At 36.3% G+C, this 21,539-nt stretch overlaps 1 protein-coding gene across 19 annotated transcripts in view; it reads left to right on the forward strand.

Moving 5' to 3' along the window:
* The window catches only part of myo18ab (myosin XVIIIA b), a 112,198-nt gene that overhangs the window by 78,015 nt on the left and 12,644 nt on the right, over positions 1–21,539 (forward strand). For all 19 annotated transcript variants that reach the window (XM_084127104.1, XM_084127106.1, XM_084127107.1 and 16 more), the window contains 15 exons: positions 1,182–1,325; positions 2,176–2,265; positions 3,380–3,499; positions 3,873–3,984; positions 6,403–6,530; positions 7,112–7,266; positions 10,857–10,980; positions 11,115–11,315; positions 11,635–11,745; positions 12,907–13,011; positions 14,059–14,205; positions 14,312–14,425; positions 17,060–17,176; positions 19,125–19,208; positions 19,923–20,060. In XM_084127104.1, the coding sequence (XP_083983230.1) occupies positions 1,182–1,325; positions 2,176–2,265; positions 3,380–3,499; positions 3,873–3,984; positions 6,403–6,530; positions 7,112–7,266; positions 10,857–10,980; positions 11,115–11,315; positions 11,635–11,745; positions 12,907–13,011; positions 14,059–14,205; positions 14,312–14,425; positions 17,060–17,176; positions 19,125–19,208; positions 19,923–20,060 (1,890 nt within the window). The remainder of the gene's footprint in view (positions 1–1,181; positions 1,326–2,175; positions 2,266–3,379; positions 3,500–3,872; positions 3,985–6,402; positions 6,531–7,111; positions 7,267–10,856; positions 10,981–11,114; positions 11,316–11,634; positions 11,746–12,906; positions 13,012–14,058; positions 14,206–14,311; positions 14,426–17,059; positions 17,177–19,124; positions 19,209–19,922; positions 20,061–21,539) is intronic.

A 21,539-nucleotide genomic window follows, 5' to 3' on the forward strand; every position in this document is an offset into this window, starting at 1 on the left:
ACTGAGATGTGTGAGGTGACTTTACGTTCATGCCATGTCAGAAATATGAAAAATACAAGCTCTCAATTTCAAAATATTTTATTGAATTATTGAATCATTCAAAAGTTTCTGCAAGTTACATGTCAATGCATCATTTAAGCATATAGTGAAACTGATAAAGCCTACTCAGTGTTATTAAAAAAAGTAAACATTAATTTACATAAATAAGAAATAAGAAAATATTATTTAAATATTAAATTAATTTTTGCTAAATATTACATTTTAAATACCGGTACCTTATAAATATTAATTTATTATCATATTAGATAATAAAATAAAAAATTTAAATGTTAATTTAAAAAATACTATTAAATCTATTAAATATTTCTGGTATAACTTTGAAATAAGGTTAAATTAGTTAACTACATTAGTTAATGTGAACTAACATTTATTAATCTCATATAATGTTGATTTCAACATTTACTAATAGACCTTATTCAGAGCAGCGCCATGACAGGTATAAAAGCGAGGCTGTGAGGGATAGACGTACTATATTTTTAATGGCATCCGCTGTATAAAGCTCCCTGATTACTTATAATTTTCCACAGCTCATGTTGTCTGGAGTTTTTTGTCTACTGAAACTTCTTGGCAAGATATTTTTGCAGCGTTTCGTCAGCAGAACAATCCAAAATCACATTAAATAACAGTACAACCCACTGAAGAGACTGCACTGATGTGAATAAGGTCTATACATTATTAAAATAAAAAGTTGTATCTGTAAATATTATTTAATGGACCTGAGCTAGCATGAACTAACAATGAAGAGTATTTTTAATAACTAACCTGGGACCTTGTAAAGTGTTACCAAATTTTTGTTGGGTCTTCAGATTGATTATATGTAAACATTAAGAGTGTAAACATTAAGAACCCCTGAAGTTTAGAGTCCCACCCTCAGGCTTATTGCGGACCGCACTGGACATCCCCGAGTTGAAAAGGTCCATTCAGAGCTGGTTCCCCCAAGGGAAGCTCTTTGACTGTGAGGCCCTGGGCCTCCAAACACAGGCCTGCTTTTGTTCATCTGGGCTCTGATTGGTTTGAGCTACTGTACTTCACATGGACAAGACCTAAATACCTGACAATTTCTCACTAGCACAGCAATAGGAAGCACACACAGTCATAAACACAATGTCCTTGTTTTTCAGATCCAGGACTTGGCAATCCGCTGCATTCAGAAAAACATCAAAAAGAACCGAGGTGTGAAGGGCTGGCCTTGGTGGAAGGTTTTTACCACCGTCCGTCCACTCATCGAGGTTCAACTGACAGAGGAGCAGATCCGCGGCAAAGACGTAAGCACCTGTCATCTTCACTAACCACTTTAAATGCTGTAAATCGGCATGTCATGTACAGATTTTGCCTTTTGAAAATAGTACAGCTGAATTCAGTGGCCATCTGTGTGGCTTTTAACGCCCCTCTCGGTTTCTCTGCCCCGCGGGGGTCCCTCTCAAATTCAGCTGCAGCTCTATCACACCCAAATCACCCGTCTCTTTGGTTACCGTCTCTGCGGCTTCGCCTCAATCCAAGTGTTTGTAGAGTCCTGTGTGTGTTTGTGTGTGCGGAGAGTGGCAGGGCTGTGTGTATGCATACATTACCTATGTAGCATGCTGGATCAAAAGCAACTCTGCTTCCCGTGGGGGAGTGCATTAGCATGTCACAGAGTGTGTGCGCGCGTGCATGCGCGTTTCGTTCGCTGGGCCGCGTCCCGCTGAGTGCTGTGTAGCCATGCAGTCAGGCGTGCTCCTGCGAGAGACAGACACTGCCTCCAAACAGCCTGCTTTTAAAAAACAAACAGAGTCACTATCTCCTCTGCACAAACAGATTTCACAGCTGCGACCGATTGGCTATATTCTGCAGTTCTCTCAAGTTCACAAAAGAAGAGTTTTGGAAAGTAGGAGGAGGTATGCGGTAATAGAGACGCTAAGGCTCCAAACAGGGCAGGCTTTCTTCCTGTCTGCCATTCCGTTACAGTTTCTAATTTATCTCACCTGTCTATCTCTATACTTCACTAAATATAGTAACTGTCATTGTGTCTGAATGTGTAACTGTCTGTGGTCATTCCTTTATATATCAGCTGAATTCCTTGTCATCCTGTCCTTCTGCCTGTCTTATTGTGTTTTCTGATTGTCTGTCTGTATTTAGGAGGAGATTCAGCTGCTCAAGTTGAGGCTGGAGAAAGTGGAGAAGGAGAGGAATGAGTTGAGACTCAATAGTGACCGGCTGGAAAGCAAGGTTAGTGTTTAAATTCAATTCAGTTCAGATTCTATTCAAAGAAACTTTATTGTTTACACAAAATTATCATGCTGATGTCATTTGAGCACATCACAGTTGCATACATACTTGTACGGTGTTCCATACCAAAGTTTCAGTAATTGATGCCAATGAAAATTCATTATTCCCAATAAGAAATTTGAGATAACAGCAAAAATGAATGGGGTTAAGGTAATTAACATACCCCTTTTATTTAAAAAGTTACATATTATAAATATTAACAAATTAAAACAATGACAAAATGAATTCAAGAAAACAATAATAAATAGTTTTTATACAATAATATATACTTAAATAATATAATATATATTTGATATAATAACATGTAATTGTAATGTATAATTGATACAATATATAAATTATATAATATTTTTATACAATAATTAAACAAAATTAACTTTTTGTAAAAAAGTTAAATTAAAAGGTTACAGCAATATAAAGCAATAATTTGTTCGAGTAAACATTCAGCTATAGCAAAAAAAGTAAATCGGAATAAATGACTAAATTAAACAACTGGCGCCATCTTTAAGTGCATGATTATTAGATACAATACATCAATACTTATTAAAGCTGCTAAAGTTATCCAGCTAAAAGCTTTTTCTTGTCAGTATTGTTGTTTACATAATGCAACCAACATAATAAACAGAGGCAGGTCTATAGGAATTGTAGATTATATATCTTAGGATATATATCTTTGAATAAATTCATGCTTCATGTATTGTTCTCTAATGTGCAAATCAATATTTTGATCAAAAATACATTCCTACATTTATATATGTCCATTTTAAGGCATCCATAATAAAATTTCTACAAGTTAGTACTATGTATGTTAATATTATATCATTGTACAAAATCACACCTTCACAATACACAGTCACAGACACCCAGACCTCACACCGTCACCATCTTAAGACAATAGCAAAAAGCTATCGTCCCTGTGTGAAATATGTGAGTGATGATATAGATGTGAAGTGTTGCATATGCGTGTGAGATGAGCTCATACACTACTCTAAAGTTTGCATAGAGCACGTGTGCCACGTCTAGTTAATGTTTGCTCATCATATGTATGTTTCAGATCACAGAACTGTCATCAGAACTTGCCGATGAGCGTAACACAGGCGAGTCTGCCTCACAGCTACTGGAGTCCGAGACTTCGGAGAGACTGAGGCTAGAGAAAGACATGAAGGATCTACAGGTACACACACGCACACACTTCTGAACAGAGATAGAGTTTGAGTTGATGGTTTTCTGTAAGGAATCTCCTCATGCCTGAAATAGATATTTTCCACCAAAGCACAGACAATGCAGCCCATGCAGCAGAGCGTGAGCCGTATACAAATTGTGTCATCTCATATTAAATGTCCATGTGAAAGACAGTATGTGTGTGTGTGTGTGAGCAAGAGACTGCAGGTATTTGCCTCTGTATGCTTGGTGTGTGTGTGTGTGTACAGTGTGTTTTTATGTGTCTCTTAGGCTCAGGGTTGCCTGTGTGAGCAGATGGTCTGGACATTTCCCTGCAGAACAGAGAGCTGATGTGCTCTGTGTCTGTGTGTGTGTTTGCGTTTCAGGCCAAGTTTGATGCTATGAAGAAGCAGATGGAGTCTATGGAGATGGAAGTGATGGAGGCACGGCTCATACGTGCATCGGAGCTCAACGGGGAAATGGATGACGATGACACCGGTGAGCTAGTGACATCACTTCCTGGACAGAGCAAGATTGGAATAAAGTGCATAATGCGATCTCAGTAAAGGGATTCCCTTATGATTGCTGAGTTTTGAGCAAAAACTATCAGAGCCTTCCTGAATCATTTTGGCAGAATTGAAGGGTTATCTGGGAGTATTTCCATGAGTTTGATGGCCCATGACTCTCTGGTTGAGGGGTAGGCTTCAGGTGTGCTGAGCGTTTCAGTGTGGCACCTCCAGACAAATGAGAAAATAATCTGTAGCATCAGAGCTGCTGCTTCTCATTAAACTGTTTATATGGAAATGCCAGGGGGCAGTGAAAACACAAAACATGAGCTCTCTCTCCATCTCTCTCCGTCTCTCTCCGTTTCTCTCGGTCTCCTGTTTCTGGAACTTTCTGTGAAGAGGGAAAATCTGGTGTCTCATTATTTTTTTATTTTTTTAAGTATTAGAGAGACAAATCCATGTTCATTGCTTTGAGAACTGTCAGATACTGTATATAAACATATAAACATATTATCTAACAAAAAAATAGTAAGAAAAGTAGCTACTTTTAAACATCAAATATCTTTTTTTGTTGTTGGCCTGACTCACCTCAGAAGGTTTAAACTTTTATATTAGGCTTGTATTTAGTTGTTGCCCACATTTTGAATGCAATCCAGTTAATGTGTGAATTTGTTAATGTGAAGGTTTTTTTCAATGCCCACAATAGGTAAAATCATTTGGACCTTTTCTACATCATGATGTGAAAAAGTAAATCATTTCAATATTTTTACAAATATTGTAGTGTTGACTGTTGATTGGTTGAACTTGAGCTTGATAAATGCACAGTTACCAAAGTTATTGTAAGAAAAAATTATCTTCTTATTGGAAATATATGATTATTAGTAACTACAAACCAACATTTAAACCCAAACTTGCTAGTGATATCTTAAATGTGCAATCCTGATGCCAATTGACTATCCATTAATATATATATATATATATATATATATATATATATATATATATATATATATATATATATATATATATATATATATATATATATAATATATATATATATATATATATATATATATATATAATATATAATGTATATATATAATATAATATATTAATATCCAGTACTGTTCAAAAGTTTGGGGTTAGTGAAGTTTTTTTAGTTTTTTTTTTAAAAGAAATTAATACTTGCATTCAATAAAGACACATTGATTTGATCCAAAATCTTAAATACATTTATTATGTTACAAAAGATTTCTATTTTAAATAAATGCTTTTTATTCATCAAATAATCCTAAAAAAATATTTTCCAGTTTACACAAAAATATTAAGCAGCACAACTGTTTTCAACATTGATAATTATGTAATAATTAATCATTATTTTTGAGCACCAAATCAGCATATTACAATGATTTCTAAAGGATCATGTGGCACTGAAGACTGGAGAAATGACTTTGCATCACAGGGTTTAGTTTTAAAATGTATTTAAAATAATAGGGTACAAAAATGGCAAACGTCATAGAAAATTAATAGAAAATAAAACTGTCTGGCTCTATTTTGTTTTCAGTTTACTTTGATGATCTGAGGTTGATGATCAATATTTTAATCACTTTCTTTCACTATGAATTTATTGAAAAAGATAAAAAATTACTTATTTTTGAGCAACGTGTTCTCTGTGAAAGCCAGAGCGTGATAATACTCAGTAGTGCTGTTCTTAGAATCACTGCTGTCATGAACAGAACTCATTTTAATGCACATGTCAGACTGGTGAGGGCTTGTTCTCACCTCTGTGTCACACAGCTGATCTATGAGACTTAATGCTAAGACATGAACATTTGATTTATTCCACTTTCCAGCAATTACAGTATGTTCTGCAATGATAATGTGGCATGGACAGCTCCACTCTGCATATCTAAAGCCGCCTCTCATATCATTCTGCTTTGACTTATCAACTTTTGTGTATTTGCTTGTTTCCAATTTATCAGATATCTTTTAAAATCACAGAATGGGTTTCTGTGTGAGCCACAATCAAAAGGATTGTAGTGAAATTTCCCTGGCAGTGATCCAGAGTTTAAACCTCGGCTCTCTTCGGGGAATGACCACAGACTAATCTGGCCCATAGTGTTTCACCTTGAAAATCATTTTGCAATTATGATGCCGAATAATATGATTTTAACAGCGTTATGATAAACATCTGACATTTAAAATTGCACTGCCAACATCAAGTGCACTGAACCTGTTGAGATAGAGTGCTTGGACTATGTGCAGTAGACAAAACAGAGTGCTGCCACTTCGCTTTGAAGCACTGACATATTTATTTAATTAAATCGCAGCAATATGCGGTTTAGTAATCACACAAGGCCGCCTCACAATGAACTGTGCGGCCTTAATCATCACTAACTCTTGTGTTCAGGAGGAGAATGGAGGCTGAAATATGAGAGGGCCATCAGAGAGATCGAGTTCACCAAGAAGAGACTCCAGCAAGAGTTTGATGACAAACTAGAGGTGGAGCAGCAAAACAAGAGGCAGCTGGAGAGAAAGGTTAGGGCATCTTACAAACACAAAAACATTTTTTGCACTTCAATTCTGTCAACTAGGGATGCACAATATCAGTTCCATATCTGTTACCGGCCAACATTATTTTAGACGTTGTATTGGCCGTTATTTGATATTTAATTGCGCATGCTCATTTATTTTTACATTAGTCTTTAGCAAATCTCAAAACGAATAGCTTCACATTATAATGTTTTGATGCCTAAATTCACTTACAGCATTTAAATCAATTGGTTTAGTTCTGATGTTTTATTTTAATTTTATTTGGACAAAGTAGTATATTTTAATTTCACCCATTTATTGGTAATCAGCCATAACATGAAAATAATTATCAGCTTATTGGTACAGAATTTGAATAAAAGTGCATCCCTGCTGTTGACTTTATTCTACCAAACTAACACACACATCATAAAGACTCAGACTTCACTTGTATTGTCAGTGTTGTCCAACACAACAGCATGTACTGTCTCAAACATGAATGTATTAGCTGAAACTCACACATCTAGACAAGACGCACACTGGATGGACAGATCCACCTGTACAGACTCACTGAGAATCTGTGTGTTTAGCTGACGGACCTGCAGGCGGACAATGAAGAGGTGCAGCGTGTGGCTCAGCAGCTGAAGAAGAAATGCCAGAGACTGACAGCCGAGCTGCAGGACACCAAACTGCACCTGGAGGGCCAGCAGAGCCGCAACCACGACCTGGAGAAGAAACAGCGCAAGTGAGTCCGACCAGATATTGGATAATTATGCCTCTTTTATGGAGCTTTCAGTCACAACAGGATGTGTAGTAGTGTTAAATCAAATAAAAAGTCCAGTTTTAGTCAATCAAAAGCTTATTTTAGACCTGCTGCATAATGGTTAAACTTATAATCACAATTATTTTGTTTGTTTTTTGCATTTCATCAGTTCATCTAGTTTCCTGATTTATATAAATCAACACACTCTCTACATTATGAAAACTGGTAAAACTCAAAAGCTTCTCTCAAATGCTCAAATCGTGCAATTCCTAATAGTAATTCTATTAATTCCAAATTATGTTCAAGTTTTTTATTAAAACAACAGCAAAAAGAATTTGTTTTCACACAGAGTTGAAAATAAGGTGCATTTATTTTGCTACCTGTGGTAAACTACGCTCAAAAACGTTTCTAGACATTATTTCAATCTTTATTTTTTAAATCATATTCTATACAGACTGCAAACTTGCATTCACACCTCAAGTAAAATATGATTTCTTTTGCAATGGCCCTGAAGATTCAGCCGCAGGGTAAAGAAACATGACACAGGGAACCTTCTAACTTAAAACAATCATTTTAAACATTAACAACAGGATTCAAACTATGCAGCTTAAAGAGTTAGTTCTGCAAAATATGGTGGCATCTGCAGGAGGGGCGACACTGTACTACAAATATTTTTACTCAGCCACTAAAAATAAGCATGGATTTAAAGAATCCATATTAAATTTAAAGTCATCATTAATTGGAAAATCAATATTTTAACCCAACTCTCGTATGTTAAACATCAAAAATGTTCTGATAGGTTGTGATTTCATTGTTTTACCATATTTTAGAGGATGGTAGAATTAATTGACGATAGATATGTGACGCTCCTTGCCTGATTTGGACACGGTTTTAAGGCCCGTTCACACAAAGAACGATAACTATAAAGATAACTATAACAATACATATTTTAGCGCCCACACCAACAGACAATAAAGTTCAGTTTATTATAAAAGTATGCACTTAAGTTATGTTTTCTACTTCTTTAAATGCTCAAGCTCTTTAACGCCGAGGTGAAATTCTGATTGACTGTCAATGTTTTAATCATTCATCAGCTGAAAAAAAAAAAAAAAAAAAAAAAAAATTCTGAAAAGATTGAAGCGATATTTCTCCTGTCTCTCGTTATCATTATAGTTGTGGTTTGGTCTTCCCTATTCTCATAGAATTAGAATTAGTAGTACAATTTTGTAGTTTGTTAGTCCTTGGTGTGAACAAGCCTTAAAGGGATATTTCACCGCTGGAAAGATGAATGTGTATTTAAATTGGGTCATTTATGTAGTAGAAATGTGAAATTATTTTAGAAGTTGGTGCCCTCTAGACTGAGAAAAGCCAGAAAATGTATTTTTGGCTCATTTGGATGAAAGACAACAACTCCCAGAATGCACTTGCTTCGCTGCCCTACGAGGCCACTGCCAAGCCACGCCTACCGGTTACAGAGGGCAGTGTCGGAAGAAATGATACAATTAGGCTGCTAGTCGACTCGAAACTGAAAAGACGCTGTTTTATCGTGAGATCCCCCTATGGGCGGGTTGAAAACATGCGGAACGAGCTCCTCCTACTGGCTGTAGTCTCTAGCCTCTGACCAAAAGAGCCTCCGATGAGGCAAAATGACGATTTTTGACGAAAATACTACCGGGTTTCTACTGATACAAAGCTTAATGCTAATCGGTGAAGTATGCCTTTAAGAATAGCCCAAGAGTGCCTCAGAAACCAGCATCTCAAAATGAAACATGCATGACTATCATTACTCTTAGCGGCAGGCCCTTAGCGGCAGGCCCTTAGCGGAGCGGCGGTGGTTAATGTGCGAAGGTGCTGTAGCTAAGCCTTTTTAGACTCTTGAGTAAACAGTCGGAGGCAGTGCCTGTCAGTGCGGACGGCATGTGTGAAAGTCCACTGTAAATGTAATGATCGGCCTGAGGCTCAGGGTGACGGCAGATTTAGCCAAAGGGAGGGATGGGGGAGGGCAAGGAGAGCGGTCCTTCAATTCTCTTTGGGGCTAGGATTAACACAAAGAGTTGCATAAGACTCATTTATGGGATCATAACAGGGCCTCTGAGAGAAGGGGGTGGAGAACGAAAGAGAAAACTATAAAAAGAGGAAAAGTATTAACTGATTTGCCCCAAAGCATCATGACTCCCCCCTCCTCACACATTGTTACTCACTTACAAGTTAACCCAATCAGAATGTTTTCCCCTAATGCCCCTCCTGACACACACGTCACACACAATACTGTAAGGCTTAAAGGAGTTTTAGTTTCTCAACACTCTGCTATGCTTGGCTATTTTAGGAAAAGCAGGTATGTTTTGTTTTTTTTGTAAGTTTTTTTTTTTTTGTCATTAGACTTGTGCTTTGATTATAGTGATTAGTGTGATTAGAAATTAGCGATTGCCTTTAGTTATTGCATCGTACATAATTTGACTAATGGTTAACTAATATGGGATTTTTCAATTAGTAACACCAATGTAATAAAATCATATGTAATCATGATATGCAGATTATTTTGATTGCGGTTTAATTCACTTTTAATAAGGTTGAAATTAGAAAAAATCCCATCCATGTTCACTGAAAACATGAAAACATTGTTGAAAACATTGAAAACAACAATGAAAACATTGTTGTTTTATAAGGTTTTGCCAGCCTCGGCAGTGTCTTGTTTTCCTTAAAAGAGTATGCAGTGGGGTATTTATTTCTTTGATAAATAACAACCTTAAAACAAATGATCAATTGACATTGTTTTTTGAAGAATTTGTAACTGTCTGGTGAAAGTGTTATTTCACCCAAAACTAAAAATTCTGCTGTCATTTATACTCACCCTCATGTCATTCTTAAACCATATGACTGTCTTTCTTTGGTGAAATATGAGTGGAAGTTAATTGTATAACCAAAACAGTTTGGTTACCAACACGCTTCAAATTAATATCTTCTTTTGTCTTTCACAAAAGAATGAATGTCATACCAGTTTGGAACAACATAAGGGTGATTAAATGATGTTTTGGGTGAAAAACCCCTTTTACTTTTGTCACATAATTGGCTGGTGCAATAATGTCAAAGTGGCAATGGCAAATATCATGGTTGTTTTCATCTGATCACAGTAAAAACTTTGTAGTTTTTTACATTTACATTTTTATACAAAGTGAATTAAGTATGAGGACCATCACAAACAATCAAGCACTTTATGATAAGAGCCAACAGTATTTGCACATGTACTGTACACATGGCCACGTTTGAAGTATAAGCTAAATTGGTTACAATTTATTTATTTATTTTTTACTCGAGCTGAATCAATTTTTATTAATTTATTGTATATATTTAGTATCATAGGAAGTGCCGTTATGGTTGTAGTCTAGTTTAAGTGCTTGTGGAATCAGTTACAATGGTCTCAGCAGATTTGGTGGAAGATTGCAGCTGGTTCCACCACATACTGTAGGAACAGAGAGTGCAAAGCCTCTGGAAAATGACTTTGAACCTTTGTTTCCTCTTTCCTGAGATTAAGCTTGTTGACCGTGTGTTTTTTATGCATGCAATGTCTGCAGGTTTGACTCGGAGCAGTCTCAGGCTCAGGAGGAGGTGCAGAGAGAAAAGAGTCTGCGGGAGAAGCTGAGCAGAGAGAAAGACATGCTGACCGGGGAAGTGTTCAGTCTTAGACAACAACTGGAGGTCAGCAACCTCTTATATCGTCCTCCATTGTTGTCTCTCACTCACAGACTTTTCCTGGCTGTGACGTACACGTGTCTGTGTGTGCCGAGTCCAGACTATGTTGTTCTAAATGAGTTTTTCCTCTGCTCTCTCAGGATAAGGATCTGGAGATATGTGCTGTCAATCTGAAGCTGGAGCAGTTGGAGGTGGAGCTTCAAGATCAGAACTCACAGGATTCAAAGGATGAGGCGTCATTGGCCAAGGTTAAAAAGCAGCTTCGTGACCTTGAGGCAAAGGTCAAAGATCAAGAAGAAGAGCTTGATGAGCAGGCTGGAACCATTCAGATGCTGGAGCAGGTAATCATTTCATGAGAAAAAGGATATATACTTTGGATTGAGCTGACTGATGTTTAATGTATTATGTCTTGGAATGATGGATATTCTCCATGCACACAATTTCCACCTGTCATGCGTAATATGCTAATTTATGTAGATTCAGCTGATGCGTCGTTATGAAGAAACTGTCAATACTTACAGTTTGCATACATTATAATAATAATTAAGAAGAGTTTTATTGGCCTGTGCGGCAGAGTTATTTTGCATATGCATCTGTATGCACATTTCGTATGCTCAGCTGTGTTTGTATTCAATGAGATGTTGATGTTGTGACCTGCAGGCCAAGCTCCGTCTGGAGATGGAGATGGAGAGACTGAGGCAGACGCATTCGAAAGAGATTGAGAGCAAAGATGACGAGGTGGAGGAGATCAGACAGTCCTGCAGCAAGAAGGTACGATACATCCACCAACCAAATAAAAGCTTTCTTTCTTTCTTTCTTTCTTGTTCTATGTTATTATGCAAATGCTGAATAATTCTAATTAGCTAATATCCTTAATGTGCAATTCTTTTGTAGAGCTGGTTGTAAAGATTATTATTATTAATTTTCTTTTATTTACAAAGCAGCTCTACAAAAAATGCACAGTGAGGGTATTAGCTCTTGAACTAATATTTACAAAATATTGTTATTCATAATAATAATAATAATATTCAAATTAATATTAGTGTTAGGTAATATATGTATTCATTCATCTTAATCTTATAGTACAGTAAATATTAGTCTATAGGAAAATAATATACACCGTACACCATAAAATAATGCATTAATATATTAACAAATTTTAATTTGAAATTTTAACTTTTGAGTCAAAATCTTGACAAAACATTTTTTATGTTTAGATCACTACAAAATTATGTTGATATCTTTTTATGGTGTTAAAATTAAGAAATATTAAGAATTTATGAATTTTATGATGTCAACAACACAAAAAAATTAAGTTTTTATGACAATTATGAAGAATTGTGTAGCTCTGTAGCTCCCATGCACATTCAGTCAACTTTTCACTTTAAGTACAAGTCACCAGCTAACACCATTAACAACACGCTCTGAATACTTTACAATTGGTTTCAGAAGTTCAAGTGTTCAATTTCTAACATTTTAATTGCTGATGTTCAGTTCTTATGCAGAGCTCGCTTTGCTTCCTGTACAACATAAATAAACAAGACATATTCGGCCATGTGTTGAATAAGAATTTTCATTCAGTGTTGTTCAGCGCGCAGCTCTTGTTGCAGATAGCGACTTCCCATTTGTAGAGTGTCTTTGCCGCGAAGGTGCAGATAAGCTGAACTCATTGAGTTTTGATGTATAATTCATGGGCCTTTTTTTTTTCCTCACGTATATTTCACCTTTCCCTCCTCTCCACTTAACCAATCAAGCTGCCTGTACAGTGCATCCTATAATTACCCTTCTTTCTCACGACCGAGTCCCTTGATTGAGGGAATGTGTTTATATGTCTGGAATGACAGTATATAATTGGATTGACTCTTCAGGGTAAACCTACTTCACAAATGCCTTCCATGATGTTCTGTTACAGTGTTTTGTTTGTGTGAACAGCTCAAGCAAATGGAGGTGCAGCTAGAGGAGGAGTATGAAGACAAGCAGAAGGTCTTACGGGAGAGGAGAGACATGGAAACCAAGCTGATGAGCGCCCAGGAGCAGGTACTGCACTCATAAAACTTGCTATAGAACTAGTCAAGGTTTGAAATATGATTTAATATATGCGGTATGAAATGCCTTTTTAATTTTTTTTTTATTAATAATCAAATTAAAATGTGTATTAATAATTAAAAAAATATATTAAATGTGTACAATATTGCATATCACATACAGTATGTGATGCAGATTGTTCTGTACTTTTTTGTTTTATTGTTAGATATTAGGCAGACCCTTTTGTCAAAATGTTGTGAAAGACCCCAAATTTTATGGTTTTGTAGCTTTTGAATGTTCCATTCATCTGAATAGAAAGAATCCTATTCAGAACTGTATCACGTTTTTTTTGTTTCCACAAAATTCAGCACAACTGTTTTCAACATCGATAACAATAATAAATGTTTCTTGAGCACTAAATCAGCATATCAGAATGATTACTGAAGGATCATGTGGCACTGAAGACTGGAGTAATGATTTTAAAATAGAAAATAGTTATTTTAAATTTCAATAATATTTTCAAAAATTACTGTTTTACTGAGTTTTTGGTCAATTAAATACAGCCTTGGTGAGCATAAAAGACTTCTTTCAAAAAATGTTTCTGTAAATCATGGACCAAAAATGCTAATTACTTTTTTTGCACTCTTTTTGGGTACATCCAATCTAAAAAAAAAATCAAATCAAATGTCTACTGTAGTGAAAATGTCCCTTCTTCTAATACCAAATGCAACAGACTAACAGATGCAAGCAGCAAATAATGATAGAAAATAATGTTCATGACATAAACTAAAGGCTATTGATTGACTTTGGTTTGTCTTAAACTAAGTTTAAAGATTTTCAAAATCACTCAAAAAAAAAAAAAGCTATATGAAAAATAAAACATTACATTTCAAATATGAACAAAAAATATTATTTTGGTGAAGGTTATGTTCTGTCATGAAAATAAAATGTATTTTTTTGTGTTTCCTCATAATAGTAACAGTTGCTAAAACCATCATTCCTAAGATTTCAGTGTGAACAACATATAAAGATAATATAAACTATTTTTGGTGTTTTCAGGTGAGCCACAGAGATGTGGAGACAGAGAAGCGTCTGAGGAAGGACCTGAAGCGCACAAAGGCCTTGCTGGCTGATGCCCAGATCATGCTGGATCACCTGAAGAACAACGCTCCCAGCAAGAGAGAGATCGCTCAGCTCAAGAACCAGGTCTGTTTCTCAGCTCCCCTGGGCTCGGTAGATAACACATCATACATGAGGTCCAGTAGGAAACATACATTTCATTTATGTGTGTTTGCATGTGTGCTCTTTACAGCTCGAGGAATCAGAGTTCACATGTGCTGCTGCGGTCAAGGCCCGAAAGTCAATGGAAGTAGAGATCGAGGACCTCCATGTACAAATGGACGACATATCCAAATCCAAGCAGACGGTAAGTCTGTCTGTATTTGGTAAAAGAATAACTCTTGATTTTTTTTTTTTTTACTTCTTTTACATCAGAGTCAGAGGCATGCATAGACACAGACACCACCTGTCTTCCTCCACAATAAGGTGGCAGCCAGGATGTCGTTTCAATTATTTACCAGGGGGAAATGATTTCCGCCCATAATGGCACGTTTCCGATCCCGGCTATAATTCGAACAGGATGTATCGCCGTGAAATACATTACTCTTTAATAATTCTGACATTGATTCAGTATTATTTAAGCATGAAGAAAATTGTGTAATTGTGTCCTCACTGTAGCGTATTATGAAGCGATATCAGGAGAGACGGATGCAGCCAAATTCTGCAGATGCTGTTCCCCTGACGCTGTCTCCATATTGTTTTCTTTTTTTTGTCATCGCCGCCTGTCATATTTGCTCTGCTCTCTGGAGCAAGAGACACTCTGACAGAAGGGTGCAGTGAACATTTTAATTTTCTATAAAGCCGTTGCCATGCTGAAGCATTGTTTTGGTGCAGTCGGGTGTTTTTGTAGCTATTTCTAAAACTGTCTCTCTTCTGAATATTGTCATTGATTAGCAAGAGCGTGATAAATGGTCTGGTCATGATCACTGTCTGATTAGCTTCAGGTCTGTCTGACACCCCCACCCTCCCTCCCTCCCCCCTGGGAGATCATGGATTTCCACTAGAGGATTTGAAGGTGACACACAGGTTTGATACAATACACTTGTCAGACAGCATTTAAAGGTGTGGAATGGATCTGTACAGAAGAAAGGAAATGTCTTTTATCAGTGTCATGTGTTAACGTATAATGGAAAATAGGATTTTCATTAATTTGTACACATCTGCAAAAGCCAGTCCATGTATATATCATTTATGAAAACTTGAAAAATGGATTATTGAGAAATTATCGTAATATTAATGTCATAAGCACAAGCATATTATCATATGACCACAATTTACACTACCGTTCCAAAGTTTGGGATCAGAACGATTTTTTGTTGTTGTTTTTGAAAGGTTTCTTATAATCACTGAGGCTGCATTTATTTGATCAAAAATACAGTAAAAGTAATAATATTATACTGTATATATTATATTATAATATTATAACTTATAATATAAACATAAACTTTTGGTCAATTGAATGTGTCCTCGCTGAATAAAATTACTTGCTTAAAATAAATCTTAAATCTTAAAAATGGTAGTGTACATACAGCTAAGGTAATTTTCAGATTCAGAGATACAGTATTAAACAATCATAAAAGAAGTCATTTACATATAGAAGCCGGTGTTGGGGCAGAGAGGCTAAAAAATTATTGTTTTTGATGCATGTCATGGGAACAAGTGCAAATTGTAGAATATAACCCCTTTAATATTAATTTATTTGCACTGGTTTGTTAAAGAGTGTGTGAAAGAAAACGCAAGCTGCCTACATGAGGATGTTTTTTACTAAATCATTTAATTTCCTGCTTTTATGCTCACTAGTCAATTAGTAATGTGTGATGTCTACATTTTTTGCTTTTACTAAAACATTTGAAAGATACTCCTCGGAGATTAGCTTGCCTGTATTGTTGAGGTAATTATTATTGAATAGAATTAGACCTCTGATACTGTTTGACAGAGCAGGCAGTGAAGTGTTTGTCTCTAATTGGGAGATGGTGCTGTGTTCTCAAGGATTTATACAATGCAAGCAGCTACTGTTTAGTGACAAGGTGACAGGAAAATGATTTCTTTAAGGAATCAGATGACTGGCTTTCAGTTTCAAACTAAAAGCGAGAGCTGAAGTCGGAGTGGTTAGCCTCACATGTTCCTGACATGTTTAGATGTGGTGCTCATGCATGGGGCCACAGGTTTGAGTCTGACTGACTGTATCAATAAAAATAGCTAAAATGGATCCTTTTTACTTTTTCGGGGTCAGAAAGTAGAAGTCATCGTAGTTGGGTATACTTCTATAGCGGTGAACTGGAGACAACAGCAAAAATTGATTTTGTATTTCCATTTGCTCCAATAGCAAAAGAAAAAATCTATGATAGCGTTTCGACGACTTCCAAAGAAACGGAAGAAATAGCGAGATATTGATTACAGCAGTCAGAAGAGAGAAAGATGTCCGTTTTGCCGTTACTCCCTCACCCATTGTATTAGAAACACCCTTGCAGCAGCGTTAATTTTTGTTTTTAAATGCATCATAACTGCCAAAGAAAATAAAACACAAAGTATAGCGTTATAAATGTGTATACATTTGTTTTTTTAAATATTAAATTAAAGATATGAAAAACTTTACAATATTTACGATACTGATAACCGTGGAAGCACGTCATCACAGTCTGTGAAAAGAGTCCATTAACCTAAATGATTATTCCAAAATTTTGTTAATTTGTGTGTATTTCCTTGGTCTTATTGTGCATGAACCAATTAGTCCCTGATGCATAAACCAAAGACACTTTACATTTTTTAACCTGAATATCCCCAGAAGTGCGTTGTATTATGTGGGTTGTGAACTTGCCAACATGTCAAGCATTTCTATCAGAGTTTTCTTTTTGTACTTCTCGACTTTTTTTTTTTTTTTTTTCATTTTAATTTGCAGTCAGTTTTTTTTGTCTTATTCTATTGTTTGTTTCACGTGCAGCTTGAGGAACAGCTGAGTCGTTTGCAGAGGGAGAAGAATGACCTGCAGTCTCGCATGGAGGAGGACCAGGAGGACATGAATGAACTCATGAAGAAACACAAAGCTGCCGTTGCCCAGGTAACTCTCTCCAGCACTCTGTCTCTGTCTGTCAGAGAGCTGTACAGAGCTTTTCTCTCATCACACACAGAGTAGATGTGTCTGTACATGTAGATGTGTTGTAATTTGTATCATGGAAGTTCAATATGAATGTTTTTTTTTTTTTTAAATGACACAATTGGGTAGATTTTTTTTTAAATAGTATTTTAAGAATATATATATTTTAAATAACAGTATTTTTATTTTTAACAGAGTGGCCTTTTTATTGTGGCCAGCCTAAGGCACACCTGTGCAAAATCATGCTGTCTAATCACCACACATGTGAGGTGGATGGATTATCTCGGCAAAGGAGAAGTGCTCACTAACACAGATTTAGACAGATTTGTGAACAATATTTGAGAGAAATAGGCCTTTTGTGTACATAGAAAAAGTCTTAGATCTTTGAGTTCAGCTCATGAAAAATGGGGGTAAAAACAAAAGTGTTGCGTTTATAATTTTGTTCAGTGTATATATTTTTTTCAGAATATATATTTATATTCCAGAATTTAAGGTCTCAATTCATGTGTGAAAATGATTCTTCATGCTCCCTCCCAACCATTCTTTCACAATATAAGCCTAATGAATCTTGACATTGTCATCCCTGCATGGTTGTTTAAGAAATAAGCTACACACTCCCATCAATTACGGTTAGAAGAACTGTTGCCAAACATATATTGCTACAAACATAATAATGACTGTAATAATGATCCAATCATAGACTCTTTAGCATTTGCCTATTTAAATCCAAACAGCAACCTTTTTTTTTTTTTTGGCCGTGCAGTATATATACACACTATTATACATTTAGGGATTATTTCACACTGCAAAATAAAAGCAGTGCGTACTTATTGTGTTGAATATATTTAACGGGTTACAGCATTCACTGCAATCACAGTGCTATTGCATTGCCGGAGCAGCGTGAAACAAGCCTAAAAAGCATTTTTGTTCACAGTTGTGTTGTCCTTTTCAATGATTTATTTTTTTGACACTGAGCGTATTGCATGCTACATCATTCCAACATATCTGACATTTTCCAGTATGATTCATTGCTGTTTCTCAGCAACATACTTCCATCATGCAAATCAAACCTACAGCGTCATTTAGTGTGTGCAGATGGACCACTCTGTATTTCTGCCTTTGATTGGTCGTTTGTGCCAGTGGGAAAGTGTCGCTGGAGCGATTGTCATTTATTTGAGTGTGTGGGTTGATTGTCATTAAGAGTGTTTTAAACACAGCATGCTGCTATGGCAGCAATGTAGAGATGAGTGATGTGTCTCCACTGATTCTAAGTAAACAGATCCTCTTCAATGGAACAGCCTGTTCCCTTTGGTTTACTTCAACTCTATGGTTCATTTATGGGTATATTAGGTTTTAAAATGCAGTCACATTCATACTTGAGGCATTCAGATTCTATTTTAGGCTCCATTTCACTCATGCTTCTGTTAACATGCTATTTATTGCTGCCATTTTTTTGTGAGATGTCATTAACAGACCGTAAGATTGCTTGTCTGTCAGCAGCTAAATGGTTTGCAGTGTGCTGTAAGATATATCACCAAAATAACATACCATCATGCATATTTCCCCCTTTCACTGTGCACTGCTTGCTGTTTTTTTCTAAATGGTAAATAAGACCGTATGCACCAGGTAAATGAGGGATAATACACTATTTTGCTGATTATTTGAAATACTGGGTGTCCATTTTTTTAAACCATGAAATAGATGAGTTGTGGTGAATTTTGCAGTAGACAATCATATGAATATTTCATACAAACAGAAAATGTGCATACTTGCGGATCATGTACTGTATATAGCATAGAAATTATGTTTAGATAATTATAAGATAAGAAAATAAAGGAATTGTAGGTTCAGATTATGTATCCTATGGTGTGTGTAGAAGACTCTGACCCCTCTGTGGTGTGTTCTTGTACAGTCCTCACAGAACCTGGCCCAGATCAGTGACCTGCAGGCCCAGCTTGAGGAGGCCATGAAGGAGAAACAGGACGTCCAGGAGAAGGTGAATTCACTTTGGCATCCATATGGAAATGCATATTCACAAAGTTACTGTTATTTGCAAGTGGAGTGAAGTAGATATCAGCTCCTGTTTTGTTTTATTTCTGCTAAGGTGAGCTGAGGTGCTTAAGGTCAAATATTTGCACTGCAAAGTTACAATATGGAGATAATATTTTAGACTCTTCCTCTTTGAATAGTTTATTCTTTCATGAGCTCAAGATCAGGCTCCACCCTTTCAACTGTTTACTCTTGTATGAGATCAAGGTCTGACTCTTTAATGATAGGATCAGACTCTGCACCTCATGATAGAAATAGACTCCTCCCCTCTGAGCATTTGAGTCTTTAATGATAGGATCAAACTCCGCCCCCTCTCAGCATTTTAGTCTTTAATGATAGGATTATTTCTTTGAAGAGAAATTCAAAGACAGGTCTCAAATCCATTATTCAAACACTATCACCATGTGTAATTAAGTATCAGAACCTCTATACTGGTCTGAACTGGGTTTGACTTATCACTTAATGTAAACCGGCAGAGCTATTTGAAAGGTTGATAAACCAGGTAGGCCTTGTTAAAGACACCCCATAGAGGTGAGGGGCTTTTATCAGCAGATAATATTTATATTCAGCTGTTCAAGTTAGGATTTCAGTAAAATACAGATTGCTTTTGTTTTTCTCAGTGTATGTATGAATTCTCACTCTGTATGTGTGTGTTTGGCAGCTCACGGCCCTGCAGAGTCAGCTAGAGTTCCAAGAGCAGTCCATGGTGGATAAGTCTCTGGTCAGCCGGCAGGAGGCCAAGATCCGTGAGCTAGAGACCAAGCTGGAGTTCGAGAAGACACAGGTCAAACGCTTGGAGGTAAGTTTGCAGGATGCATGTGCTTATGTGGGCTGAGTAGGCTGGGTGCTGGAAGTGTCAAAAGGTCAGTGCGCAGGCATTGAAGTGTTGGATAAGGATAAATTTAATCTACACACCCTACAATCTGCAACTCTTTTACAATTCTCTAAAAAAAAAAGCACTACAAACTAGGGGTGGAACGGTACATGTATTCGTATTGAACCGAAACGGTACGGGCGTCACGGTTCGGTGCATGAATACACACGGAGAATACACGGTATAAAAATAAATAAAACTCGCGTGCAAATTAATTAATGTAATGCGGAACTACTGTTAGATACGCGGGTTCTTTAGGGACACCTAATCTGTAGCCCCGCCTTAGCTTTGAAGCTCCGTGGCTATAATCATAGACAGGCTATAATGGACAGGCTGCAATGTCAAGTTTGCAATGCTGGAATATGTTGTGTGTGTGTGTGCGTGCGTGTGTGCATGCGTGTGTGTGTGTGTGTGTGTGTGTGTGTGTGTTGAGAGAGGCGCGGGCGCGATCGAACAGTGGAAACATAAAAACATACTCCGTCATTTTGTTCATAGGACATCATTCAAACTGCAAAGTGTTTACTTATATTTGTGTACACTCGCAATAAAACACAACATTGTGCTTTTGTCAAATTGTAAACTCTTGTCAAACTGTAACCTACAACTGTCACCCAACACAGTGAGTAAGTTACACATTCTACATTGATTAAAAGAAAATCTAATTTGTTTTTAATAGTAGTATTATTTTATACAGAAATAAATTATTTATAATTCAGATGAGAATAAAGTTAGTGTTAATTAAAATTTTAAGGAAAACAAATATATTGATCTGAAATATAGCAAATTAATTTTAAATTCATTCAGGTACAATTACCAAACATATCTCAAGGTCTTTTTGTCTTTTTATTAATTTAATTAATAAACTAATTATATAAAACTATTGTCAATGCACTACAAATAAACTGGTTCTATGCCTTTACTTTATTAATAAAACTTATTTAAAAAATACAAGGCTTAAGACATTTATTTTCCTTTGGTGGTACAGCCTACAGACATGCACAATAAAAAAAAATTGCCTTCTACATTTTTGTTTTGCTTTTCCCTCCATTGTACCGAACTCGTACCGAACCGTGATGTCTGAACCGAGGTATGTACCGAACCGTGACTTCTGTGTACCATTCCACCCCTACTACAAACTGAATGTGGATTATTTCTGTCCCCTCTGTTTTTTTCAAATCGACAGTGTCAGTCCCCCTTTTAGAGAGGAAATCTACATTTCATTTCATGTCTGATATATTTTGTTGCTGGAGGCAGCAGGTCATCTGTTTTTGCATTGTACACAGCTAGCGTAATTAAAATGTGTTTTCTCTAATGCACATTATTTCAGTGTTTTGTTTTGATTTGATGGATTTTTTGCTCCTTAAGTGACATTTTCCAGCAGCCAGTCCTCTTCACCGTTCATCT

The sequence above is a fragment of the Abramis brama genome (genome assembly GCF_963993115.1).
Source record: "Abramis brama genome assembly, chromosome: 10".
NCBI lineage: Eukaryota > Metazoa > Chordata > Actinopteri > Cypriniformes > Leuciscidae > Abramis > Abramis brama.